The sequence below is a fragment of the Phoenix dactylifera genome, chromosome 14 (genome assembly GCF_051530095.1).
Source record: "Phoenix dactylifera cultivar Ajwa chromosome 14, Ajwa_hap1_PhDact_Kaust_v1.1, whole genome shotgun sequence".
In the NCBI taxonomy this organism is placed as follows: Eukaryota; Viridiplantae; Streptophyta; class Magnoliopsida; order Arecales; family Arecaceae; genus Phoenix; species Phoenix dactylifera.
In genome coordinates, this window is record NC_143203.1 from 28,112,160 (window position 1) to 28,138,851 (window position 26,692).

A 26,692-nucleotide genomic window follows, 5' to 3' on the forward strand; every position below is an offset into this window, starting at 1 on the left:
TTTTTCTCTCTTGTTTTTTTTTTTTTTTTGTAAATATTTTAACCTAAAATATGAAGACAGTCGAAATCTACAACTTATGGAACTACCATCTGCACCGCGGAGATAATTGTTTGCATGGAGTGATATTTACCATGAGATGTTCGTGAGATTTGATGAACGATCGTGGGATGGTCACACTATTCCATTCCTTGATGCCTTTCTCATGGAGTTGGTGGTTTAGTTTATATAACATGTCCATGACCTCTACACGATATAAGCTATCCACCTTGTATTTGGCATGGCTGCTCGACCAAATCACTGAGAACTACTCTAGATCCTTCGCAGGTTTAAGGCGATAATACACCACACGTTTTCACTCTTTTGCCGACTTGTTCAGCTTTCAAGGGAATTTATAACAGAAGAAAATGCTATCGTTCATTTTCTGATGGCAGGCTTGTCTTCTGAGGACTCCCTTATCTCCTGAAAGAGTATTAATCAAGACATTAATTGGGATTCAACATGAAGAAAAAGGAGCACTGCGCTACTATCAACCTGCATTAAGCCTACCCATTTGTGCCACTTTAGCTGACAGAGTTTCCATCGCTTGTTCCTTCTTATCCTCGCAAGCAGAGGGTACAGGTGGCAATTGCCCCTTGTTTTCTCTCCAAATGATGCGTATCAAGAATAATTGTCACTTTATCTCCTTATGTCTCATTTAGTCTTCAGAATTTAGTGCACAATCATAACATTCAGCACCCGCAAAAGCAGAGTTCCAATGCTTTTGCCGGTCCATGTTTGTCGATGGTGGTATATGTTTAACTCAAAATATGCTATATCATATCGACTAGATAGTACATGACATACCATATCGTACCGGTTTGGTACTGCTGGTAGATTATATGGGTGAGCGTACTAATATAGTAACACGGTCACCAGTATGAAATTTAATATCAAGACGGCGTACTTTGGTTTAACATGTATAAAACTCGTGAATCTACTAAGAGTATGTTGTGCACCGCTGCAAGAATTTCTAATAATGTGGTAAATTGGCTTGTACCTAATTTGTGAAAGATACAATTTAAGCTGTCAGGAAGCAGCCAGCTTCATACATATGCTAATAGAATATTTCTATAATACCATAGTTAGCTACTCAAATTTATAAGAACATAAAAACTCCTATATACTTCTCTGAAGTGTGCTTGAAGAAAAGTTTGATTTCTATAAATGAAAGGACAAAACAATGACATCAAGATATAAAAGACCATTGTTAAGTTGTCTTTAATTTCTCTTCCTATGTTAATATACAAGAATGTAACTGAACATTAGCAGATCAAGCTGCGGGTAATCAATGATAGAAGTTATAAACATACCATTTGCTCAATGTAAAACTATGAATCTGAGCAGCATCCATATAAATTTATAGGATTTTGTATCAAGATCAGCGGCTTCTCTCTCGGCATGTTATCAGTAGTGGGCACTTACTGTCAGATTGCTAGAGCACATAAATAGCGTGTGCAAAACCATCCTTCCCAAGTTGTGCCAAATCTATAAGCACAGCCACCATCTCGAGGCAGAACAAATATCAAGTACACATTGCCTTGTGGGACCTTAAGGAACTCATGAATCTTTCTTTCCTTAGAAGAGTGGAAAAAATAAATGTTTCTATGTTTGAAGCTTACAAGAGGAAGCTTAAATTAATAAACTCAATAATGTGCACCAAAGGAAACACCAAATTTGCTCTTGAAAGGAAACCAAACAGTGTATATTTTTGAGTAATATCCAGGTTTGAACCCTGAACCACCTCCAAGGGCAGGCCCTTAGAAGAGATGTGCCAACAAACTGAACTGACCGTTGCTGGCAACTCAATGGCCTCTGATCTTGTAGAAACTATTTTAACTTAGTTTAACCAATATTACATGATTCAATTATTAGTGAGAGATGGAGTTAAAGTTGTAGCTTTTGGGAGAATTTTATTAGATCATGTAGATCTTCTGATCAGCATCACTAGAACAATGATGAGCAAAAGAATGTTTTCTCTCCCCTCCTTGTTCTTTGGTGCTCCAAATCTCTGCTCAACATTTGGATGAGTTCAGTAGATTAGTTGAAGGAAAAAGGTCCATTGGTGGTCCCTTGTTAATCGTAAATTAAATAGGACTATTTCACTAGCTACTTTAGTGGAAAGACAAAAGAAATTCTTGATTTGGGTTCTTGCACTTTAATGATTCTGAATAATTTGTCACCCAAGTAGAAAGGCATAGACGAATAAGAAGAGTAAACTATTGGGATGTCCCAAAGGAATGCAGTAGCTATCCAGCCAATTAAGCACATATATACACCAAATCTAGCATACCTGTCAGCATGTACAAAGGTTTTAGAAAATAGAACTTAACAACAAAGAATGATACCGAACCAGCCCATGATTAAACAACAAGAAAAAGGAAGAGCATGAGCGCATACATGCGAACCAAGCGCGGGATGCAAGGCTTCTTCTAGTCAGCATTACTTAATTCCTAGACACTTTTGTTCATATTTGTCATATGATATACTTTAAGCACGATCTGCCCGTGATCAGCCCTGATGGGCCTGTGCAACAGCATCTCTTAGTCCATATGGACCATGGGTTGGATCTGCCTTGGTACTATTTGTAACAATTTATGATCTCATCCAAAAAGGCTAGGCGATGATATTATTTAGTTTTCTTGCCCCGTATAAATATTCAAAATCTACCTAAAGTGGGACTAAACATATGCCCACAAATGTGCTCACAAGTTCTTTTTTTTCCTTGAAACAACAAAATTTGTAGAATAGTGTTAAAGGTGTTCTTATTATATGCTTATAACTGGATGGAAACATGCTCTACGCTCGGAAGATGATGAGAAGGTAACCCAAACTCCCGTGGCATCATTTGCAATGAAAGAAGCTAGGTCTCGAAACAGTAAGGGAGGGGACGCCTCAAGTCAACCTGGACGCAAGTTTGCAGCCGCTGCAGCCATACGAGTGCTCCTGGGGACCACGCCTCAGTGAGTGGAAGAAATGGGTCAAGAGATTGGACCACACAAAAGGCAGCATACTTAATTTTGTTTTCTGCATCATCTTTAATTGTCTTGCAAGTGTTCTCAGTGGCATCATGGAGGCCACACTGGTTCAAGAGATTCGAGTTTTAAGACGAACATCTGAATCTCCGCACCAAAAACAGAATCATCGAAGAAATGATAGACCGGAAGCTGTCTTCTTAGTGAATGCGATGATTACTCGATCGATACTTCGCTGGTTTGGTTTTGATCTTGCATACTGAGTAAGAAACGAAAAAAAAAAAGCCATTAATGGGCAGGCATTTGGAAGTGCCATCTGCCATCCGATGGTCATCTTAGAAACATATTCAAGGACAAAAACTTGATGCATAACATGTGGCATGGGAAGTGGGCCGGGTTGGTGTTCCTGGCACTAAATGGGGTGACCCATGGAAAGATCCTTCCCCCCATATGGAGAGACATAGCTGTAGAGGTATGATGGGGTCGAGCAATGCTTGTATGTTAACGGAAGACGATTTCAATGGTGGGGGACAATATGCAGCAGGATCCATCCAGTGAGCCCTAGTGTTACTATAGTTGGGTGACAAAAGGGGGTTAAAGCCAGCACTTGTGTCCAATAAAGGAGGGAACAAAACCCTAGTGATGTGTTCTTGTGATGGGCCAAACAAGTGTACCATGAATCCTCCATTTCAAATCACCTCCGACAACTAGGCCACGGCCCTTTATTTCACTTTAATGTCCCGGTTAAATTTAGGAACTGAAACAAAGAAAGAAATATACGTCCTAAAAGTTTCCAATCTGTAAAACAGTGAAGCTTCCCATCTCAGTTATTTGATGTGGTGTGGTACCTACAATGGTCTTCATTTTCCTCGCAACATTCAAATCATTCGAGAGATCTGCAACCTGTCTTAGAAAAAGGCATTGCTTTGATGATGGTGACCCCCACAAGAAAAAAGAAAGAGAGAAAGAAAGAAGAAGAAGAAGAAAGGCGCACTCAAAGAGTTAATAATGTGCAACAAACGGTATTCTTATGTTCTCTGAATTGTTTAGTGCATTTTCTATGGCTGGCTCAAAATTTCGATACCATGCGTTTAAATTTTGACTACGCTCTCTAACTTATTAAACATATATACAATAAGAACATGAAGAGAAACATATATAGCTTGATGATCTATGAAACATAGATGTGGTAGAGTCAGGGTGTGCCATATTTTAACTGTGAGTAAACAGGCTTGCCTATTAGCGTCTTTAAAAAAGGTGCACCATCAGAGAACAGTCTCACATGGGTACAGGTTGTGAAGGGTAGTTTACATTATTGCCCTCTTAGTGCACCTGCTTGTTGCCCTCTTAGGGGTTGTCATCTGAAAAGGCTAATATGCACCATGTGTCTCAACTCTAGCTAGCTGGTCATAGCTATAGGACCATAGTCTATCAACTCTATTAGAATCGTAGCAAGAAAAAGAGTGGGTATGCAAGTAGTAGCCAAGGGGAATCACATGAATGGCAAAATGATTGAAGTGGAACGTGAGATCTCCCAGGCATGATTCTAATGGGTGCACAATCTTATTTACCAAAGACACTAACATCAATTTCAGTTACTTTGCACTCCGTCGGACTTTTGGTTGCATCTTTAATTTAATTTACATGAGCCAAAGTTTTATACTCTTGTGACCAAATGAAAGAGAAAACCTTCTTGTTGTGACTCTCTTGTGGAAAATATGACGCTAACTAAACCATACTAAATATGACTGTCAATATTTTATTTTATTTTATTTTTTTGATGAAGAAGGAGGCAAAGCCATCCGGCCTTTATTAAAAAAGAAGAAGTTTATAGAAATTATTTATAAAAAATTTGTAAAAAATAAAAACACAAAAGAGCAATAAAATTTTTTTATAAGAGATAGTGGTCTGTAAGTAGATCTGTTAAACTATTCAACAAGCTGAACAATCTCATAAGTGATTTGAAGAATTTTTATATCTTCAGTGTGCAACTATATAAGCTCTTTATCTTGATGTGACTCATCTTTTTTCTAAAGAATAGATCAACGTCTCTCAATGTGCGGCGTCAATGTTGCAAGATTATTCTAAAGTTTAAGATGAAGATTAAGTAGCTTATCTGAACACAGATGTTTTTAGCTAAAAAAAGTTGATAAGATTTTTTGTAAAATACAATAAAAGTAGGCTAGATTTCTGCAGAACATAATAGCTGAAGAAAGTCAATCAATGTATGTTGACCGCAAATTCTCGATCTTCCTTAGGAACATAGCACTAGGTTTCTCCCCACTTGAGAGGCTATAATGGTAAATTTGCATCATGTCAAGTATCTTCCACTGTATAAACTCGAGAGGGAGAGGGAGAGGGAGAGGGAGAGTTTAAAAGATGTCTTCCTCCCTTAAGATTTTTTTTTGATTGCAAGTGGGAGGTGGGTCCTTCCTTAGGATTTAAGTGCTCTTGCAGAACACCTCCCCACGGTTTGTGGTTTGTTTCCAGGTTTACTCAGGAGGTTGGAGAAAGAAAATCTTGTTGCGTTGATTGGAGCATCTGTGGCAAGAGGAAGCATCCAAAGGGATCGCATTGATCCGTTCTTTACAAGCATTTTGTTGAGACAGTGGAACTCGGATCATGCGATCCTTTTGGATACCTCCTCTCGCCATTTCTGGAACCGGCATCTGGCATTTCCTATTGCGTTCCTCCTCCTCCTCCTCCTTTCTGCTTCTGTCCATTAATCATCATGTTATTCCGAGGAAGGTGAAGAAAGCCCTTGGTCAAAGTAGTCAGCTTCGCTACAGTCCTCTGCGTACCCATTCTCGCTAGCAGACATCATTCTGTACATTCTTTGAGTTCTTGCTGCATAATTCTGATTACTTGCTTTGTTGCTTGTGCTGCAGAAAATGAAGAGATGGATCTCAGATTCCGTTGGAAGAAGAGAAACCTGACTGTTTATTATTTCGCTTTTCAGAGAAGTATGCAGATGCAATATTTTATTCTTCTTATCTTGTTTAATGCATATTTTCTGCAGGAGGAAAATGAAAAGAAAAGATCAGGACGCCTTCTAATTCTTCATTTCCTTCATGCTTCTTGAGAGGCAGCCTTAAAAGGTCCATTTGGTGGAAAGCCCCATGCTACATCATGGCGGATAGCTAGAAGAGAAATGTTTGAAAAAGTGATGAGCGTGACCACAAATTTGGCTGTAAGTCTCAATCTACTGATATGCTTCTATCATGACAAGTTTTCTTCCTTTTTTTTTCTTCTTTTTTTTTTTTGATGGAATATCATGACAAATTTTTAAGACGCAATTATCTAGAGTACCTGAGAGTCATTCAGTCACGGAAAATTTTTGATCTATAATTCAAAAGGATAATTTTTTTCATAAAGATTCTCATGAACAAACGAGCCCATATTTCAGTTGACATCATATCAATGCCTTGTAATTCCTGTTTTGAGACCTTAATTGCTTTATTCATTGACAACTTAATTTAATTAGTTTCATGATGCAGAATAAGATTCGCACTAGTCATCGTTTTCTTGTCATTTTTTACTTTGTTTATTTTTGTTTTATTTTTAATAGACAAATGTCGAGATTGAGCCTGTGGTATGTGGGACCTAATTGTTTGTTTACACACTCATCCTAGAAGTAGAACTTCTTTCTTCTTTTAGTTAAAGGTGAAAAATGGATTAGGTCGATCGGTATTCAACAAGGAATCATCCAGTATTTATCATGACATGCACTGCTGCTTTAGTCTGGTGAAGGCCGGGTGCATGCATTTGTGACAACCAACCATATATGTAATTAATTTGGCGTTTCAGATGAAGTTTTGAGCACACGACTGCTAAGCTAACTGATCGAGCAACCATCGCCACCGTTTGAAGCCTAGCCTAGCTATCCACTCGCAGTATGACCTGACCCTCCTGGATACAATTTTCCAGCAGCTCATTTTATGTACGGATTTGAGATTTTAAACGATCTTTTGGCCTATTCGGTTTCAGCAGAATATGCATCCTTTCTTTAATGAACATCTTATATCCACCACCGCTGAGAATTTAGAGTCAAGTCACGGGATTCTGGTCATCTGTACAAAATTTCTCTCGGGGCCATGAACTTCCAGAGATTGGTACAGCTTAAAGATCAGCAACGTACCAGATTAGCTTCATGTAGGCACCTAGAAATTCCGTTCCAATCCATTTTATGTTATGGCGAATTAAAATATTAATCTAATCTGCTGAGGGATAGAGAGATGGAAGCCCGTATGTTGAAGTGTGTAACATGAGTGCTGATTGTGGTGCTGAGTTGAAACCCTCCCTCGGACAATGATGTTAAGCAATCTAAGGCGCATTTAGTTCATGACCAGAATCGAAATTGTTATGGAATTTGAATGCTAGAGGAGATTAGAAATTAGATTTTGAGGGATTGAGACATTCCCATACATTCTCAGATCTCCTGGAATTAAGATAGAAATGGCTGGAATGAAAAACACTCATTTTTATTTCTATTGTAGAGCCCGACGCCTCTCTTGTGACCCTCCCCTCCTCCCTCCAACTTGGGCCGAAGCCCAATTCCTCAGGCAAATCGAGCCCAATGCTTATTGTATTAGGATGCCAAGTGACGGAGACCAGAATCTTGAGGGTCGATGCCCCGTAGAATCGAACCACACCTCTTGCCTTAAGTCACAAGGGATGGTACCATGCAAACACAAGCAACCTCAGACTCGGAATGGGCATCTGGCTTGTGGAGAGTCTATTCAACCCCACGCATGGTATTTTTTTTCTCCTCCGGTGAAAGAACCATCACCAAGAAAGGCTCGAGTAGTATTTTATAGTTGATAGCCACGAAGTAAGGCCCTTTAATTAATTTGTACTGCCAGCTACTGTTTTTTGGCTAGCGGAATAGCTTTATACCTAGATAAGAGATAAGCAGGTGAGAGAGAGTAGCATTATACTCCGCCAATTTGATGGAATAAAGAGGGAAAAATTATCCCTTCAATTATATTTTTGCTCTTTTTGACTCTATAAATATAGGAGGACAACTCCGTTCTTGTGAAGAAATCTAACTCATGACGAAGAATGCATATACTATTCTTTTAAAACTTAAACTAAATGCACAAATTCCTCCTAACGTGAAAGAACCCCTCCAAAGTTTTCTGGATAAATTTCTTTTCTTATCCCTTCAAGATTTACGACCAAATGCAATCTTGATTACCGGAGCATCTCAGGTCACATCTCTTAAATTTCAGTCTCAAAGTCCATTTTAGCTTGTTATTCTTGAAACAAGTCTTTTGTTATATCTGTGTAGTCAAGTCTGTCACGATTATTTATTTGTGTACGAGAAAGGAACCCAGCACCTATGGGCTATGGGACCTCGTCAGGCCTTCCAATTTGAACCAAGGCTAGTATTTATAACACGAATCCTGTCCTACGAAGTATCACACGAGAACATTCACTCTATGTTGTAAGCCGGTAGTATATATACTCGTGGTTATGGAGATGCCCACGGAATCATGTCAGGCACCCGACAAGATTTTTCCTTTTCCGGTCCTTGTTCTTATCTTTTGTTTTGTTTTGTTTTGGTTCCAGGCTGTTAAAAAGCCGAGTTTTAAAGCCGCCACAAACAAAAAAATCGCGATAACAATGCAAACGTTGGCCAAAATCTTGCCATAATAATCTTTAACCATATATCAAAAAAAAGAAAAGAAAAGAAACTTTAGCCATAACCCTGACCAAGAGGGCTTCGTTTTAAGGCAGGATAGCAGACATGATATCAAACCAAACACATATTAGGGGCATATTGTGTGAAGACTGTAAGTGCTTATTATTATCTCATCAACAAACTAAAACACCATCATTTGAACAACTAATAAAACCTCAAGAATGTATACAAACTCGTATATACGGAGTAAACAAAGAATCCCAGGTAATCTGTAGGGTTTTTTTTTTCTCTCCAGAACACATAATCTATGTATGAAATAAAAGAAATGAAATCAAGCTGAAGCAGGGGGTGAAGCCATGGAAGCTGGTGCAGCTGCTACATCCAATTTACTCACATCCCCTCCACCGGCAGCGGGGCCTGCTGCGACACCAGAGCTGAGAATCGTCATCATCGACCGATGAGGATTCACCCGCCGAGCCTCGCACAATTCAGGCAGGAGCACACCTGTTACAAATTAGTATCACCATAGCGTCAAACACTACTTGTTGCCTTATTTCCAATTTCTATTCATATATATATATATATATATATATATATATATATATATATATATATATATATATATATATATATTCTTGACTGACCTAAGCTACCAGTCAATAGTCATATATAAATGTTGACCTACAGGCGTAATTTAAGTTTGGCCCAAGCCTTGGCAGTACAGTCCAATATAGGCCCCACATCCATTTTCTAGAAACCTTAGCCTATTGAGCTTCTACAAATTCGCCGCTGAAGCCCGAATGGGAGCCCAACAATTACGAGGTCTAAAACGGTCAAAATGTCTCTGTTCAGATCAAGACATATTCAGATCCTGAAACTAAATTATTTAGAAGCAAACCCGCTGGATACCAACTTTGTTTCTAAAAGACTGTCGTGTAAATAATCAAAGTTTTTCAGGTTTGATTTCCTTCAACCCAAGTCTAAGCCGATAGGTCCTGATTCGCGGACGCTGGGTTCATCTCTGAATCGGTTTTCTTGATTCGCAAGTCGGATGGGGAGTCGGACAAGGAAATAAAGGTGAAAAAGGTAAAAGGTCGATCCCTTTGCTTTTTCCACCCTTCTTTTTATTTCTAAGTTATCTTTTCTATTACGCTCGTTTACCGTTGTGACCTACGTAAATATAACGAAAATTTATGCCGATAAGTTTGAGAAATATAACCGATACGTCAAATATGTTATTGCCTCTTTTTTTTTTTTTTGGTTATCTTACCTTCGCCGGCGGCGAGGTTGAAGTAGAGATCGATGATGTTGGGGCAGTTCTCGTGGCACGCCGGAGAGCAGAGTTTCTCGGTGAACTGCGGCTCGAGGAGCGAGTCGGACGAGATCCCGACGGAGTTACGGTCCACGCCGCACGCTTTCACGCATTCGTCGGTCTCGATCCAATTGGACATCCGCGCCACCACCACCTCCGACGTCCGGCACTGGTACTCGGTCGGCCGCCCGCTGTGCTGGGTGCTCTCCAGCACGCACCTCTTCGACGACGACGATATCGCAAACGCGCACAGGTCCTGCGGCAAATCCTCGCATGTCACTCCCGCTGCAGCAATCGCATAGGCATCTATTAGTATCGGTTTGCTTTGCCATCCAAAGAGAGAAAAGAAAGCATAGAGAATGATATGCACGTGTTGGAATTTTCACAGCATGTACCTGAGGTGGATGGGATGCGGAGGAACAGGGAGAGAAGAAGGGAGAAGGCCATCATCTTGGAATGAAACGATGAAGCCATGGAGTTCTCTTTGTTGTTCCTCTTTTGGGTTCTAGGAGGAACCTGATATCGTAATGTACGTGGGTGGTGGAAATGAAGAAGGTTTGTAATGATGAGAGAATGGCAAGGGGTAGGGAAAGGCTTGGGATTTATATAGGGCCAAGGCTCCGACGACTGTTTCGACTCTCGACGGTAAGCCACCTCTGTCGTTAAAGTTGACGTTCTATTTTTATTTCATTCTCTTATTATTACCGCGGTTTTGGTTGGCACGGCATCGGCAGCAAATGGAGAACAGGACTGGATCTATTCACCTGTCGGACACGCGTCGGATGGAATGGCTGACTGCTGATGGGAGTGAAGCCAGGTCGTTGGCCGCCGCCTCATGCATGCCCGCTTCATTACGAGTCTGGAGCCCGCGTTTGATTGACTGCCTATTTGCTTTTAAAACTTTCTTGGACCGCGTGGTGAGAAGGTTCGGAAACTTCAGAATTCTGGAAGGGGCTGAAGCGTTCAAAGTGTCATGAATCTTCCTTCCGATTTCCTTCGGCGGGTGCTTCGTTCCCAAGTCTTTGTTGCGCCCAAAGCAACCACCCACCGGATGGTCGTCTCATTTGGGGGGACCCATCGGTGCGACGGTTCTGATGGAAGCCAACTGGCCCTTGGTGGGCAAGTGTAGAAGATGAGAAATGGAGGTTGGAGACTCATCTCGTCGGCCGCGTGGCTTGGTGGTCACTCAAACGTGGTTCGTGGGCCCCTTACTTTTGTTGCGCTGGCAAGTGACGCGGTGCAAGCATTTAAGCGACTTGGAATTATGCTACGCTAATCGACGTCCAACTACAATTATTCATCGATATGACATCGACACTAGTCATCGTGGTGCCAAATTTGGCTTTCTTAACCTGGAACGCAGATTTGGATTGATCGGCCAAACGTTCGTCCAACTTTTGGAGCCCCAAGGCCAAGCTGATTGGACGCTAGCCGGTAAACCACCGGTTACGAGCCCATACCGTCTGGCTTCTGTTAAAAGAGAGGTTTTTTTAAAAATTATTTTTGTATTGGTCCTGGGTGTTACTCCCATTACCTTGTAATCAGAAAGCTTGGATGTGGATCGCTGCGTGGTGCTGAGAAAATTTCCATCCCATTTGACGCATGAACTCAGGTAAGGTTTAATAGAATCTGTGGTTGCTAGAAACTAAGGTCCGTCTCTCTCTTTTTCTAAGTATAGATCTGAGGTCTTTTCTCTAGCGCCAACATGTTACTGTTAAAATTTGATGTCAGTCTTCGCCCAAGGTAAATTGAGGTTGATCAGAACCGAGATAAAAAGCTAAGTCCACCAAGAATGCTTAGAATTCTACGCCATGAATTTGAAAGACGAGCACGACTTGCAAAGAAGTCTACTTGCCAGAAGGTGTCCGACGAAGGACTCTTCGATACTTAAGCTAGTAAAGATCTAGAGCAACAGTAAGAAAAAAAATAAGAATGGAAAAATGCTCGAGAGAAAGACGGAAATTGCTTGAGGATCTCCTGGTCTCTACTTGATAAAGACAAGGGTGAATATACGTTGTTTTATCCATCAGAGGGCACAATAATTGCATGGTAAAAACTGCTCGCGATATATCCACGATGTTAATTACATTGATCTTGTGCTATGGTCGAGCTGGATCGACCGTTGCCGAGACTATAATTGTAACACCTTCAATAATTATTGACGTTACTTTTAGACCGAATCGGCCAGAATAGGACTGACTTGAATAGCACATTGGCCAATACCAAGGTCATGAGATCATTTACTTTGTTGAAGGTCGAGATCAAGAAGAAGATCGGAATAACCCAAGTTGAGGATGACCAAGAAACATGAGTTATTTTCAGTCACTGTAGTTGAAAGTGCTAGCACTGGGAGGTTAACGATCGAGGTTGTCCGCTCAGTTGAACGATACCTTTCTCCTGCACACCAATAGGAATGACGATCTGGTTACTTTTTCTTTTGTGCAGTACATGTGATAGTTAATAAAGCTTTGGCTTTAATAGATTCTTACTGCTTTCAAAGTTGCTAGAGTCTAGAAGAGCAGGGTCTGGTAGGCATACAAAACTAGAACAATCGTATCATTAGATTCGGCTCGTTTAACTTCAAGCCAAGCTTGATTTGAGCTTCTCTAAAGCGAAACCCAAGCTAAGCTCTAGCTGGTCGGTTCGTTTTGACACCTAGTGGTGGGCGACTTCCACCACACGCAGCTATACAGTAGGATATACAAGTACTGCAGGGCAGGCAGAGCAAGAATGGGGAAAAAGAGGCTCCTCTACGAATGCACCCTGATGAGCTACATCATGCAGGCTGGTGGCAACGGATCTGACGGCCACCAGAAATCATCAACATCAAACCCTAAGGGGTAAATCCTTTCTATTTTGATACAGAACCCAAGAGGTGAGCCTGAGTTTATTAGGACTCATGTTATTTCATTTTACACTTATTTTTTGTTCATCATTTTCTTGGTTATTAACTTCACTGATTCATCACAGAGTTTTCTATTCATTGGAAGTATGGAAGAACTGAAGGTGGAGAAGTTCTCTATTTACACAACACAATTCCGAGAGGCATTTGAAAATTATGCATTTGAATCTGTAGATTCTAAGAAGTCTTTGCACCAAATTAACAATTTCTTACTCCTGTCACATTTGAACATTGTTGCAAGAGTACGAATTATTCACTATAATGACTCAATTAGTTCTCCATTCTTGTTAAACTGTAAGTGAAGAGCCTCTGATAATATTCCTGCTCCTTTTCCGGAAACATGAACGTTATATTCACATTGAACAATGATTTACATCAATTGCAATGGCAATAAATATCAAGGGACCATGTGCACACTCAAATTCCAAAAAAAAAAAAAAAAAAAAAAAAGAATCTGGGTGACCACCAATGATTTCCATCAATTGCAATGGCAATAAATCTCAAGGGAGCATGTGTACATTGATAGATTCAAAAAAATGAATCTAAGTCAACAAATTTTAAAAGCCCTTAAATAAAAAAGCACAATACACAGCCTAGACATGGGTTCAAAAGAGAAGGGATGAAAGACAGACTATAAATACAGAAGGCTAAATCAATGCCTTGATGGCAAAACAAATGTGATAGAAAATGAAGTATCATCTCTCATCACTAAAACTTTTAGAACACGCAAGTCAGCTACACTGTCAGATAAAGACTAGCTAAGCTTTTGCTGATGAGTGGTTTTGTTCCAATAAACAATTTCTCCTGGTTTTAACTGCAAATAATTCATACCAAAAAGACACCGAGTGATCATGGCAACTCCAAGAATGAACATAAATTCAGAGAGAGTTAGACATACCAACTTACCAGGACTTACAATTCTGATGCGCTTTGTTATAGATCTTAATGAGGTTACAGTATCAGGACCTGTTGACATAGAAAGCAATAGACCAGAGCTAAGAGTTTTAAGTACAAAATTTTACTTCAAAAGCAAATGAAAAGAGAGGTTTTCAAGCAAGCAAGAAATAAATGGTCTTTCATCCAAAGATCATGCAAAAGAATAATTTGTCAAAGATGCAAAGATACACATTACAAGATCATCAAAAAAATTTATCATGAAAGGAAAGTTCCATGTGTTAATTAAGATGTAGCTTCAAATTCCTTTCCCTTCAAAAGAGCAATGAAACAAACTTGAAACAACGCTCAAAACTGGAAATGTATTAATGAATCACTAAGCTACTAACCATGGGCTACACAATGAACTAATTTAATCAAGCATAAATGTGTGGTTAATCATCAAAGCATCAAAGCAGCAGTTGAAAGGCCAGTTGTGACATCAGGAATGGAACGCATGGTTAGTCAAACATCGAGATTATCACTGCCATGATGTGCAAAAGCCTTGACTGAAAGGGGGGTTCCGGAAATTTGTGCAACGAAAAGAAGAGTTTTTCATGAACCGCTTATGGTTCAGAATGGTGAAATAGGGATATTATATAGTACAGGATAACTCAAATTAGGCTATCAAAGTTAAAAAGATATTTTGAGCAAAAACAAAGCAAAGACTACAATTGAGTTACAAAACGTTATTCTAAAATGATTGTAGCTTACCTTTTTTCAAAAAAAATTAATCAAATTACTTAATCCTTGATTGAAGATTTTACACTCTAGGTACTATTTTGTTTGAAGCTTGATTGAAGATTTTTAAGTTATATGAGAATTTGGGTAAAGTTAGCATTTCAGAATAATGCTAATAAGGAATCGATTAAGATGTGACACAATAATATGGAGAGAAACAATATGATGGTAGCATTGCATAATCATCATTGCCACTGTAATAGTTATTTTAGGCATTTACAGTGGACACTGTTTCTCACTGTGAGCAGCATGAATGAAGTGAGGTTGGAAGTGTAGTTTTCTTAGGTAAAAGGCGAGCTAGATCATAAGGAGAATATTGCACCTCAGATGGTGCTACATGAGAGTTCATGGGGCATTCAAGAAAGGAAAAGATAAATAAAGAAGAAAGGCAACAGTAAGCAACCAACCGGATATCATTTTTCACATTAATGTTGCAAAGAGAGTAGCTACTAGAAGCAGTCCCATACTACAGAAGCTTGCCTTAAGGACTAATGTTTTGTTTTCAAAAAGTTATCTTAGGAGTTTAAGATTTAGTCGGGCGAAATTGGGGTTCAAGAGAATGATTGTAAATATATGGGGAAAATTTGAAATAAAAAGTTTTTAGATATAAAAGAACAGATCCTAACAAATGAAGATGGTGGGCAAGAAGCACAAAAAAATATACATAACTTTTATTGGTGTAACAGATAATTGCATGGCAAAGCATGCATCGATTATTTTGTCAGAAGACAAGGGGTAAAATAGGTGTGTTCTAGAGTAACAAGGCGAGCATTTTACTAGCGCTAACTGTAAAAATATGAAAGCTTGTGATAAAATAGATGTTTCGTTACCTTGAATATTCATTTCCTTCTCTGAAAGAGCACCACTTAATGTTGTCAGACTAGAATCAGGTAATGTTTGATTTCTTTTGAAAAATTCACAGTTTACATTGTTCTCTGGCCTGTATCAATAGAGTCAACACTAGTTAGAGAGCATAGGGCAATGCAAAAATAATACATGAGGAAGGTGCATTTCAAGCGAATATATAAAAAGTTCAGAGAAACTGTACCCTGGAATTGAATCTGCAAGGGTGGAGGCTGGCTGGCAAGATGGAATTTCTTCAAAGTCAATATCAATGTCAGCTAGAAGTTCAGAGAAGGAGAAATCACGATCTAACATATCAAAATCTGGAAGATCAAAGTCAAAGCTTCCTGCTGCCTCAGCTTCATTTGAAGAGGTAGAACTGTCACCGACAGATGCCTTTTCTGAACTCATCGGCACATGTACATCAGGCTCATCAAAATCCAGCTTCCCTTTTACATGTTCTCTTTTGCTAAGCTTCTCTGGACTTGATTTGTAGGGTGCAGTAATATGGTAGCTCCTCTCAACATCATAATAACTCATACCTTTGACAGGGCTGACTATGATAGTGTCAGAAGCAACTAAGAAGCAACTGGATGAAGCTATTTGCTGGGAGGTGGCAGCATTGGTCTTTTGAAAGGATGGAGTTCCTGCTGGCTTAGCTAATTTGTCAGCTTGCGTAGGAAGTGCTTGTGGAGGGGTTTTAGGAGAAGAATTGGTTTGAGAATCAGATAATTGATCGAATAAGCTTTTTGCAATAGAACACCCTTGAACTGGAGATTTAATCATTGGGTGATTGGATGTTGACTGAACAGCTGATTTTTGTGTTTCATGACGGCTATAGGTGCATGCTGCATCCGAGGTCAGCACATTATCTGAATGAAGTCAAAGAAGGGTAAGAAGGGACATCATAGTGGATATTTACATTTGCTTACGAGAACAAGTATTACCTTCTAATATGGATGACTCCGTGGGTGATTCAGTATGTGGCTTCTTTGGAGCTGAAGGAACCTTCGAATCAGACATTGAAGCCTTCCTCTTGTTAACAGATGAAGAGTTAGGTATTGGAGTTATACCATTGTTAAGTTCTGTTACTTTATGTGGAAGCATAATGGGTGTTTGTGCATTATTCTCAACAGAGGTTCTGATTGCAGCATGACCTGCAGATGTAGCATAAAGAGCCTTGTCCATTCAGAATCACAAATAGCACGTTTTTACAAAAGAATAGCAATTCAAATAAACAACAATAACAGTTTATTTTTTCCAATTTCTATTTCCTTTGTATCAATTAAGTGTGACGAACATTAATTTAATGGCATTTAACTGGTATGATAATGCTAGCTAGCAGATGCGGAGATGAATCCAATTTATGGTGAAAACTTGTTATCCCGAATCCAATGAACAAATTATCCTGCCCCTAAATCTGATCTGATGTGACATCAAAAGGATTAGTGAATAAAGATATGCCAGCAAAAGAACAAAGACAACCAAAGCAACTCCAGTACAAAGAGAGATACAACTTCAACATGCAAAGCTTTTATCTCGGAAGGATAATAATCAATATCCCAGATCAAAGAAATCTGACACTAAACTTCGATATGCCATTTTAATTATTTTAATCAACCTAGAGTAATAAGAGGTTTAAATGTTCCAATACTCGGACTGACCCTTGCAATAGTATTTTGGCTTCCTAACCGATTCCTTTTCTGAATCTGTACAAATTGTACCAGTAAGTGGGGTTTTTTTTCAATTAAAACAAGACAACAAACAGTTGCATGGCATGGAAGAGAAGCAAGCCCATGCTACAAAGGAAGAACGAGCGTTTAGACTATAAATTAATACGCAATGATCGACGATGTAGAACAGATCGTACCTGGAGGAGACACGTTAGTAGGGAATGGGGCAGGAAGAACCGGCGCCATTGGTGTTGCCACGAACTGAGGAGGAAGGAGAGGGGGTGAAGGCGGAAGAGCGGGATTCCCAGCAGCGTGGTAGGCCCGGATCACGTCTTGCATGCCCTGCAACGCCATCTCGACCCTCCGCTTCGCCTGATCCACCATCACCCTCTGCTCCTTCAAGCTTATATACTCGTCCAATATCTCCCCCAACCCCAACAACCCTTTCGGCACCTGCCCATTTCAATTCCTCGCAATCTGAGGGATATCTAGTAGACACTCTAACGCAAGAAGCGAAGAGAAATAAAAAGATAAGATCTAGGGAAGAGATTGGGTCGGGGGCCATTACCTCTTTGCCCCTGGTTTTGGAGAAGAGATCGGAGGCTTCGGCTCGGAAGGCGGAGAGGGTGTTGGTGTAGTTGCTGTCGGCGAGGTAGCGGTCCACGATGAACGCGATCTGGACGGGAGTGACCTTCCCCTTCCCCAGATTCTCTGGCTTCTTGGCTTTGTGCTGCTTCGCCATCAGGGCACGGCAGCCAGAGTAGGAGAAGCGGAAGAGGCGGAAGAGGAGAAGGATTGATGAAGGGACGGGAGATGGACCCACGCCGACAGCGTCGGTTTTAGTTTATTATAGGCACGCAGGGGCGACAGGAGATGGAGAGAAGAGGAGGTAAAAACAAGCGGGAGATTTTGAATATTTCGGGCCAAAAAAAATGGTGAAAGACGGAGGGACGTGTTGCTGCCTTCCATGAACCTTCCATAAAGTAGAGGCGGGACGTTCCCCCGTCCCCAATTCCCATTGGCACGCGGGGCCTGACGGCGGCAGCATACGCTTGGGACGAAAATTCTCGAGGGAAAATGCTATGAAGCGGTTTTTTTATTTTTCCGCCGCATCTCCGGCAGCATGCGCCTCAATATAAAAAACTGAGCTATATTCAGAGAGAACACTTTTTACTAATTCAGTGTTTCCATCTCGTAATTAAAATAAAAAAATAAAAAAATCTACTTTTTTTTTTTTCTTCTCTTTTTCGTAGTCAAACTTCTTCCCATACATCCGTAAAACTTTGTAAAGTTTTCCTCCTTCCATTCTTTCCTTATTTCTTTTTTTTTTCTTTTTTTTCTTATGAAGATGCGTGTTAAGTTGCCGAATGACTCACTTGCTATATGTATATTATTTGGCCATCGGCTATGTACTGATGAACATCATGCTCTACTGTATATCAATTTGTTTAGATATATATATATATTAGATCGTTGATAGATATGTATCAAAAAAACTTACAATATATATTAGGCAATCGACAATTATTATTATATAATTATATATTGTATATTGATGAACATAATATTTTAAAAATTATATATTGATTTATCTAAAAATATATGTTAACTTATTAAATGATTAATTTACTTGGTTTATATCACTTGACACCTGGCTATATAAAATGTACCGGTAAAAAAATATTTCGAAATTAATGAAAAAAAAGGATACCACATTTTTTTTTTAATCACGAGACTAACAACTCCACTAAAGTAAAAATAATAACAATAATATTTTTGAATTTCTTTTTTTAATGATGTTAGAGATAATGCAGCAAAATAAGGAGCCCACCTCATATTTCTTTCTCAAAGCAAATCATATTTCTTTCTCAAAGCAAATCAAAGCAACCTTCCCGTTGTCCGACTGGTATTGAGGAGAGAAAAGTTGCACTCTTGGATCGATTGTGATGGTGTTTCGAAGAGATTAGAAGTGAGGCCGAGCAAGATTAAGCGCTTCAAAGCCGTGGAATCCACCGATTTCCTACCCAATTGATTTGTCCAGTGTGTTGCGGAGGGAGGAGAAGCTTGTGGGCATCGGCCCTTGGAGTGGAAACTCTACTCAGGCCAGCAGCGTCTACTCGTGGAGCTTTGCTGTTAAACATGGACCTCCGTCTCTGATGCATTCTGAACCTCTGGATCCTGAAGCTTTCTTTGTGCAAGCTCGTGAGAGCCATCCAGTTCATCCGAGGAGGACTTATCCTTGGCGGGGTTTCATGGCAATGGTGTTTGCTGCTGCTTGTGGGGGCTTGGTGACATTCTTTGTGATGTTTTGTGCGGTATACCCTCATTGCCCGGCGTCCGGTTGCTCCGGTAGAGTAACCTCTACATCCAGTCGAGGTTGGATAACAAAAGATTGAACTGGCTGTGGGGGAGAAGGGTGTAGAGAGTGCAAACAAGTAGAGAGGCTTGGAGGTGTCTTCATCCAACTTTGAAGTTTATGTTTTGGAATCTGACGGAAAATGTAGCCTTTTTTTGCGGCAAATTTCCTCAAATGCTATGGTTTCCATCAAGATATCAGACAGTTATATTGGCATTCTCTCTTGATGTATGAAGTGGAAGTCCTTGTGTCTGCAAGTTCAGATTTCAATTGTGATGGAATACGATACTCATGGTAGCATGTGCATCCTTTCCAAATTGAAGAACTTTGTATAATTCACTACATTGATATCCTCACCTTGGTTGGTATATTTCTTAAACCATTTATTGTTTTTTTCCTTCTCCACTAGATTGTTAATTTAATGCGCTGATTAGTCACCATTTACAAATTTTTCCGCTTTTTGATTGGAGTACAGTTTGCTATGAAACATTTCATAGTAAATGCAAAAATCGATTTATCCGGGGCCTTTTTCCGCCCATTTTGTCCTGATTTCTATAGTCTAACTGGAACTAAAAGAAACCCTTGTTATGCCTCTGCTTACGGAGATGAACCAATAATCAACAGGATCTGTTCATTTTGTGAATCATTTTATTACCTCAAATCTATCAAGCGCTGCATTGGCCTTCAGCTCGAGCTCAAGGATTTGTATGATTTTTTTTTTTTTTATTCAATACGTCTGTCTGCTGGTCATTATCCTGTAGTGTCGACATTTTAAGCTGCAGGAATAATATGACAATGAATATGACAGTATGAATTTTTTTTTTACCGTGAGCAGGCGACGAGTGGTGTTTTTTTTTTTTCTTTGAATAGAGAAGGAGGAAGTAAGAAACTTTCCCCAATTTATTAATAAGAGAGTACGTACAAAAGAGAAGATACAAGGGAGAGGACGAGAAGATAGAAGGTAGTACACAAGGGTAGACTCAAGATGGATTAGAGTGCACTAAGGAAGACAAATGGCTGAATAAGGCTTAGTGCAGGATTTGTTAATGTTCAAGATAACTTATTCTAGGTCCGGACCGAACTGGGGGCGTTCCTTCCAAGTCCAATACCGGTTCTTAGTCAGGCTTTCAACTGGGTCGTGCGGTCATGGACGTTTTTAATTTTTTTCAAAGAAATACTAAACGAGTACTTTAAAATACTTTTAAAAATATCAAATATGAAAAACTTCAATATCGCCAACAATCTGATATCAACAATAATTATCAATTAAGTCTGCATCAAATATATAAAAAATAATAAATATATATATATAAAAACTCGGGCTGGGTTAGGCTAGGGCTTTGATCACGAGGCCGAAGCCAGCACTCAGATGTTTAATTCGCAGGCCTATTGAAAGCCTGGCCTTGCCTGTTGGGCCTAAATCCTTGACCCAAACCCACCTAAGAGGTTTTAGGTTTGAGCTGGCGGAGTGGGTGGCCGTGAATAGGTCTATTGAACAGCTCGCCGATACGGCTGAGAGTAGGCCATACCAAAAGAGAAGTCAAATAGTATAGTTCATTTGTTGGTAGCTTGAAGGATTACAAACATGACTATTGTTGCCTTCCAATTAGCTACTTTTGCATTAATTGCAACTTCATCAATCTTACTGATTAGTGTACCCGTTGCATTTACTTCTTATCATGCCAAACTTAACAAGCTCCACGGCACGGTGGCAATAATGCGCTTTAGGTCGTCCTGCAGCGGGTCAGCTAGCAATCACCATAAACAGTTAATACATGTTCTGTTCCTAACATCATTGTTTCATTCAAAGAATTTAAAGATCTGCGCTAGCAGAAAATGCTGAAGCAAAGAAATGAAAAATAGAAAGAAGCAAAACAATAATAAAGAAAAAATCCATTTACCTAGATGTACCCAAAAAGGCCGTAATTAGGGCTTTTAACAGAGGGCAAATTACACAAGCCAGAGAGCATAATCTTGAAAATAGACAGAAGCTCCTATTTGGATGATTTGAAATTCTGATGATGCACTGAAGCTGGAGACAGGACAATATTGATCAATTAATTGATCATTTCCCCATCAAAAGGGGAATGGCCAACAAGCATAAAAAGGATGAGATGGCATCATAGGATGATCAAGCAGCTTTCTGCGACCAGCTAATGACCTGACACTAAACCACACAACTGGTGATTAAGTGTCATACTAATCATGAGACTTGGCAAGCAGGCAAATAGGATGGTAAAAGAACCTAATGTTCAGAGTTGGCTAGTTTAAGCACATCAAACAGGGCGCATCACTCTGTTGTTACATATGTTGGCAGGAAGAAAAACTTTGAAATAGGAATCTTACTTGTATTTTTGGCATTTTTTAGTCAATATAAACCTACAATTATTATCTCAAAAGGTAGGTAAGTAGCTCACGAATATTGGCCCATTAGCATGTCACCCTAGGACTGAGGACTTCTCCTGTTCTTTCACTAATCCACCCAACCGAGAACTTCTGACTACAAACTCAACTAAAAGATCAAGAATTTTGCTTGGGATTCCTAATGATAATGAACAGATATCACAAAGCAAAATCTTGATTTAATCAAGTCAGTTATCATTTTTCATTGGTCAAAAGTATGACTATATCTTGATAAGACTTTAGTCCTAAAACCACCTCCGCTCTAATTTGCTCTAGGCAAAGGGGCAAACCATGCGCCTGAAGTGATATGTTTAAACAATACACTAAAAACACACTTGATGTGGCTAACACTGCAACTGGTCAATTGCCAGCTCAAAAATTAATTAAAGTTTTAAAGCCAATATTGAGAATCATCACTCCATTCATATTAGGAATTCTTAGATTCTTAGTTACTACATATTACTGTAAAATAAACAGGCGGTGGTTGCATAAGCATATTTTCATACAATTACACAAATATGTTTAATACGAATCATAGGTAACTGCAGAGTTGGTCTGAAACAAATAAAAATAAATCAAGTTATCGTATAGTAGAAAAGAAACTCTAATACTGAATCAAAATGCAAGCTAGAAACTAGAAAAGTGAAGTCAACAAAATGATTACTACTTTACTAGGAATATGTAAAAAAACAGAAGGGAAGAAAAAAAGATTCAGAAGCATTAGAATTCTCAAAGGATTGCACTTGGAAGAATAACAAAAATGAATGAACCTCTAGAAGGGAACAACATGCTTACGTAGTCTCCCAGATCTCAGTAATCAGTGTCATCTTCAATTCCTTCAACAAAGTTACAGAAAGATAACGCAGACTACAGACACATCATCCACCCAATATAAAATAAAAAAAATAAACTGAAAAAGAATGAGACTTTTAGGACTTGAAATTGGCATGAGAAACAAACCCCAATTTTTCTTGTTATTCATAAATATGCTTCAGAATGTTTAGAATAATATCCTTGCAGAAAACAATAAAGCTATTTTACCAGATCTCAGTAGATAAGTATCATCTTCAAATCCTCCAAAGGAGTTACAGAAAGATAACGCAGATTATGGTTGCATCATTGATCCGGAGATACAGCAGAAGAGAAACAAAATTAAAAATAAAAGAAGCATCTCAGTCAATGATTTCCCCCAAAATTTCTTCACCGGCAATCAAAGTGCAAGGATAATGCTGACAAACAAACAAAAAAATTGAAAAAAGAGAAAAATAACTACAAAAAAGAACAGAAAAGGACAAATGAGCAACATAACATATCCAAAAAAAATCATGAAAAGAAAGGACAGATGTATCCAAAGATTAAATATTCAGGTGAAAAAGCAAAATGAAGAGAACAAAAGGATTACTGAAAATAAGCAAAAATTAAGGGAGAAGAAAAGCAAGATTGAAAAGAATGAAGTATTCTAAACGGACTGTACTTGGAAGAAAAACAAATGCATGAAGCTCTAGAATAGACCAGCATCCTTACATTGATTCACCCGATCTCAGTAGATCAGTGTCATCTTCAATTCCTTCATCGAAGTTACAGGAAGATAATGCAGAATACAGACACATCATTGATCCCATTGATAAAATAAACTGAGCAATATCAGGACTGAAAAATGGAACCTTCCGGACTTGTAACTTGGCCAGAGAAACAAACCACAAATTCTCTTGTTATCCATAAGTATGCTCCAGAATGCTTAAAATAAAAACCCTGGCAGAATACTACAATCTATTTTACCAGATCTCAGAAGATAAGTATCATCTTCAAATCCTTCAAAGGAGTTACAGAAAGATAACACAGATTATGGATGCATCATTGATCCAGAGATACAACACACACACAACAAAAAAAAAAGAAAATTAAAAATAAAAGAAGCATCTCAGTCAATGATTTCCCCCATAAATTTCTTCACTGGCAATCAAAGTGCAAGGATAACTATAAGAGGTTAAACATCATTGATGCTGACAGATAAACAAAAAAAATGAAAAAAAAAGGAGAAAACCGACAACTACCAAAAATGAACAAAAAAGGACAATCAAGCAACATATCAAAAAAATCATGAAAGAAAGGACAAGGTAAACAACAACCTATCTCACTAAGGAGTGTTATGAATAATTGGAGATGAAATAAAAATAAAACTCCACTCCAACAATCCACAAAGAAAACAATAATCTAACTAAACAGTGCAAAACATACCTAAAATATATCTTGCAATAAATCCTTGGAAGGTTAAAGAGGTATTCCTTGATGCAAAAGCTTGTGAATGCTAACAAAAGACTACATTGCTAACCACAACGCTATACTAATTAATATGAACATGTTGTTCCTGGCAATTAATCGCTAGAAGACAAGGCATGACCATCTTTTTTCACTTGTTTTAATAATGGATGGCAAATGCAGCGAGAAGAAAGATCACATATGGTGGCGAAGCAAAGTGCACAAATAATATGATACTGTCCCTGTATGCGCTAGCCTTGTTGGCATTGACAAGATAAAGTCACAAAAGCAAAATCATATCAGGACAAACAACAATCTATCAGTTCATTGTATCGATCATCGCAAATAGAGAAAAAGCAAAATGCAAGGAAAAAGATAATGACATCCCTTTCCATGTCAATCTAGGGTTCAAGATTCCAGTATATAGATAATTCTAATGGACCATCACTTGTTTCATCAGCATGCCCCGGATACAAATATACAATCAACTGATAAGGTGAAGCTATCAGAAATGCAAACCCATATCGAAATAAACAACATCCATGGATTCATTTAAAATCCAGAGTTCAAGATTCCGGTAGATAAGCAATAACCCAGCAATAAGCCACCAGAGCATGAAGAGATTCCAAAACCAAGGTCTCGAAATCCTAACATAACACAGACTCAAGATATCCAATCCGCACGGCCGATTTGGCATAGCAATGAAACGATTAGCGTGAAAAAAAGAAAAAGAAAACTGATGGAAAAAAAAGGAAGGAAAAGAACCCCAAATTCCTCATCAAGAACGATCGAAACACCCACCATTTAAAGCCGCATTTGAAATCAAATAGTATCAGATATCCATACCTGAAATACTTAGGGTTTTGGCAAGAAAGGGGCCTGATTCGCAGCTGGCTCGTGAGGAAGTGACGCCTAAAACCTAAACCGGATGCGAGAGGAGAAATCGGGCTATGGTTTGGGGATGGGCTCCAGAGCCGTCGCTATGGTGGATGGCCGCGAGAAAGAACCAAAACCATCTTTTGTTTGGGTGCGAGAATGGAGGAATAGTGGAAGCCAGAGGGAGAGGAGATGGGAGAGAAGGAGAGGTGGGGAGAGAGCCGGTGGTGTGAGAGAATAAAGCCAGCGGCCGTCGGAGCGGCGGTGGCTTGTCCAGAAGGCGAGGTGCGGAGTGATCCGTCCCGTGCCCTTTAACTTGTTTGTGGGTGGAGTTAACCCTAACGCCTTCTGAACGGAAGTACCCTAACGCCTTCTTAACGGAAGTGCGGGTAGAGAACCATGAGTCCGTGACATGATCCATCCTGCCGCGACGGAGAACTGACGGCGGTGCGAGGCTTTGCACGGGCTTTAAAAATCGAGGGCCCATCGAAGACTCTGTCTTCTGCCCTTCAATCACGGTATTGATGATACCGGGTTCGGGGCGTCCGCCTGGAACTAACTAGGTTTCCGGTTGCCCCGCCTAGGACGAGATAAGATGGCGTATCGTCCAGCCCAACCTGATGCTCTTGGACGCGCAGGGATAATTGGCTGTGAGCGAGAAGGATAGAAGCCTGAAGTGTGCGAGTGATCAAGAGCACTGCCATGCTAGTGCACAAATGTATGGAGTTTGAATGGGCCATTCATGGAGCACCGTTAATTGCGCCGACAAGTGCATGAATAGCGTTCCGCACGTGTGTAAGCAATAGACTCTTCTCCTAGTCTGAACTTGTGCTCGCTCCACGCTCGAGTCTATTTAACATGCCATTTTCTATGTATCACCAAGTCGAGATTAGGTGTATATTTTAACCCTTGTACATGTATAAACTGATAATTGTATGGTTCTTACGTTTGTCTTTCTCATCTAGATTTATAATTTTTATGTTATCACTCGCAAGGCATGATGTGGCCTACTTATGTTGGTTTCTTACTATTTCCTTTCAAAGCTAATATTTCAATCACGTCAAGTTTGCCGCATGAGAGAACCAGAAAGAAAAAAGTTCATTGGATCGAACGTTTGTCGAGATAAGCAGGGGCAGTGTGACAGAATTTAAGTTTCATAGGATAATTTTTCATATAATTCAGCTCCGACATTAAAGATGCATCCATTATTTAGTTGGCTTTTATCTTTATTTTTTTAGTTTTTTACATACTTTTGCTTGTGTAGTAGTTTTTGGAGTCGACAGCAACATGGTATCATTTTCAACGAACTTTTATTGTATGCAACGCCCGCTGATTCAAGAATGAGAAGAATTGGCTTTCTTAATTATACCGGATAGAGATCTTAGAATCTTCTCTTTTAGAGAGCAATGTTGTAACTTTACTAGTTCTTTTAGTTGTTACTCATATTCGAGTCATGTAGACATTGAATAAGTGATACGAGCTTTACAAAACATGAAGGACGATACCATAATATGTTATATCATGAGTTTTCGAGCATGTAGTCGTAAAACTTGTAAGGTGTATTGCTTCTCAATAAGAGTATTGTCTCATGACATGGTTGAACGGTGAGGAGTAAAATCTTTAATCAACATTTGAAACTGGGTTTTAGCAACAAGCACATGGCAGGTGATATTAAATATGTAACAAAGTTTTGGGAATGTAGGAAGCAAAGGCACACATTGAGGAACAAATGAATTTGA

At 39.3% G+C, this 26,692-nt stretch overlaps 2 protein-coding genes and 5 non-coding genes across 11 annotated transcripts; all 7 read right to left on the minus strand.

Moving 5' to 3' along the window:
- Positions 1-8,793: 8,793 nt before the first annotated feature.
- LOC103713707 (PAR1 protein) lies at positions 8,794-10,553 on the minus strand. Its single transcript, XM_008800719.6, has 3 exons — positions 10,363-10,553; positions 9,926-10,252; positions 8,794-9,159 (listed from the first exon to the last, which is right to left on the minus strand). The coding sequence occupies exons 1-3, from the start codon at positions 10,439-10,441 to the stop codon at positions 8,987-8,989; spliced, it is 579 nt and encodes a 192-aa protein (XP_008798941.1). The 5' UTR covers positions 10,442-10,553; the 3' UTR covers positions 8,794-8,986.
- Positions 10,554-13,328: 2,775 nt separating this feature from the next.
- Positions 13,329-25,370, minus strand: LOC103713708 (uncharacterized). Of its 5 annotated transcripts, none has more exons than XM_088710289.2 (7): positions 24,924-25,370; positions 17,628-21,149; positions 17,257-17,512; positions 16,334-16,543; positions 15,592-16,258; positions 15,374-15,483; positions 13,329-13,835 (listed from the first exon to the last, which is right to left on the minus strand). In XM_088710289.2, exons 2-7 carry the CDS (start codon positions 17,799-17,801, stop codon positions 13,624-13,626), a joined length of 1,629 nt encoding a protein of 542 aa, XP_088566415.1. In that variant the 5' UTR covers positions 17,802-21,149; positions 24,924-25,370; the 3' UTR covers positions 13,329-13,623. The 5 variants fall into 5 exon arrangements, with proteins under 5 accessions (XP_088566415.1, XP_088566414.1, XP_008798942.2 ...); XM_088710288.1 differs by having other exon boundaries at positions 17,628-21,163; positions 24,924-25,367; XM_008800720.4 differs by having other exon boundaries at positions 13,329-13,683; positions 13,776-13,835; positions 17,628-25,279.
- On the minus strand, positions 22,621-22,709 carry LOC113463153 (small nucleolar RNA snoR27). Its single transcript, XR_003386899.1, has one exon. It is a non-coding gene; the product is annotated as a small nucleolar RNA snoR27 (small nucleolar RNA).
- Positions 22,858-22,947, minus strand: LOC113463155 (small nucleolar RNA snoR27). Its single transcript, XR_003386901.1, has one exon. It is a non-coding gene; the product is annotated as a small nucleolar RNA snoR27 (small nucleolar RNA).
- LOC113463157 (small nucleolar RNA snoR27) lies at positions 23,351-23,440 on the minus strand. The gene has a single exon (XR_003386903.1). It is a non-coding gene; the product is annotated as a small nucleolar RNA snoR27 (small nucleolar RNA).
- LOC113463156 (small nucleolar RNA snoR27) lies at positions 23,596-23,685 on the minus strand. The gene has a single exon (XR_003386902.1). It is a non-coding gene; the product is annotated as a small nucleolar RNA snoR27 (small nucleolar RNA).
- On the minus strand, positions 23,733-23,825 carry LOC113463154 (small nucleolar RNA snoR26). Its single transcript, XR_003386900.1, has one exon. It is a non-coding gene; the product is annotated as a small nucleolar RNA snoR26 (small nucleolar RNA).
- Positions 25,371-26,692: the final 1,322 nt, after the last annotated feature.

Excerpts from the sequence above, each read along its gene's own strand:
- LOC103713707 (XM_008800719.6), bottom strand. The coding sequence starts at position 10,441 with ATGGCTTCATCGTTTCATTCCAAGATGATGGCCTTCTCCCTTCTTCTC. Across the intron at positions 10,253-10,362 it reads CCGCATCCCATCCACCTCAG|CGGGAGTGACATGCGAGGAT; the intron begins GTACATGCTGTG and ends CGATTGCTGCAG. Across the intron at positions 9,160-9,925 it reads CAACCTCGCCGCCGGCGAAG|GTGTGCTCCTGCCTGAATTG; the intron begins GTAAGATAACCA and ends AATTTGTAACAG.
- LOC103713708 (XM_088710289.2), bottom strand. The coding sequence starts at position 17,801 with ATGGCGAAGCAGCACAAAGCCAAGAAGCCAGAGAATCTGGGGAAGGGG. Across the intron at positions 16,544-17,256 it reads TACTAACGTGTCTCCTCCAG|GTCATGCTGCAATCAGAACC; the intron begins GTACGATCTGTT and ends CTACATCTGCAG. Across the intron at positions 15,484-15,591 it reads CTTGCAGATTCAATTCCAGG|GCCAGAGAACAATGTAAACT; the intron begins GTACAGTTTCTC and ends CTATTGATACAG.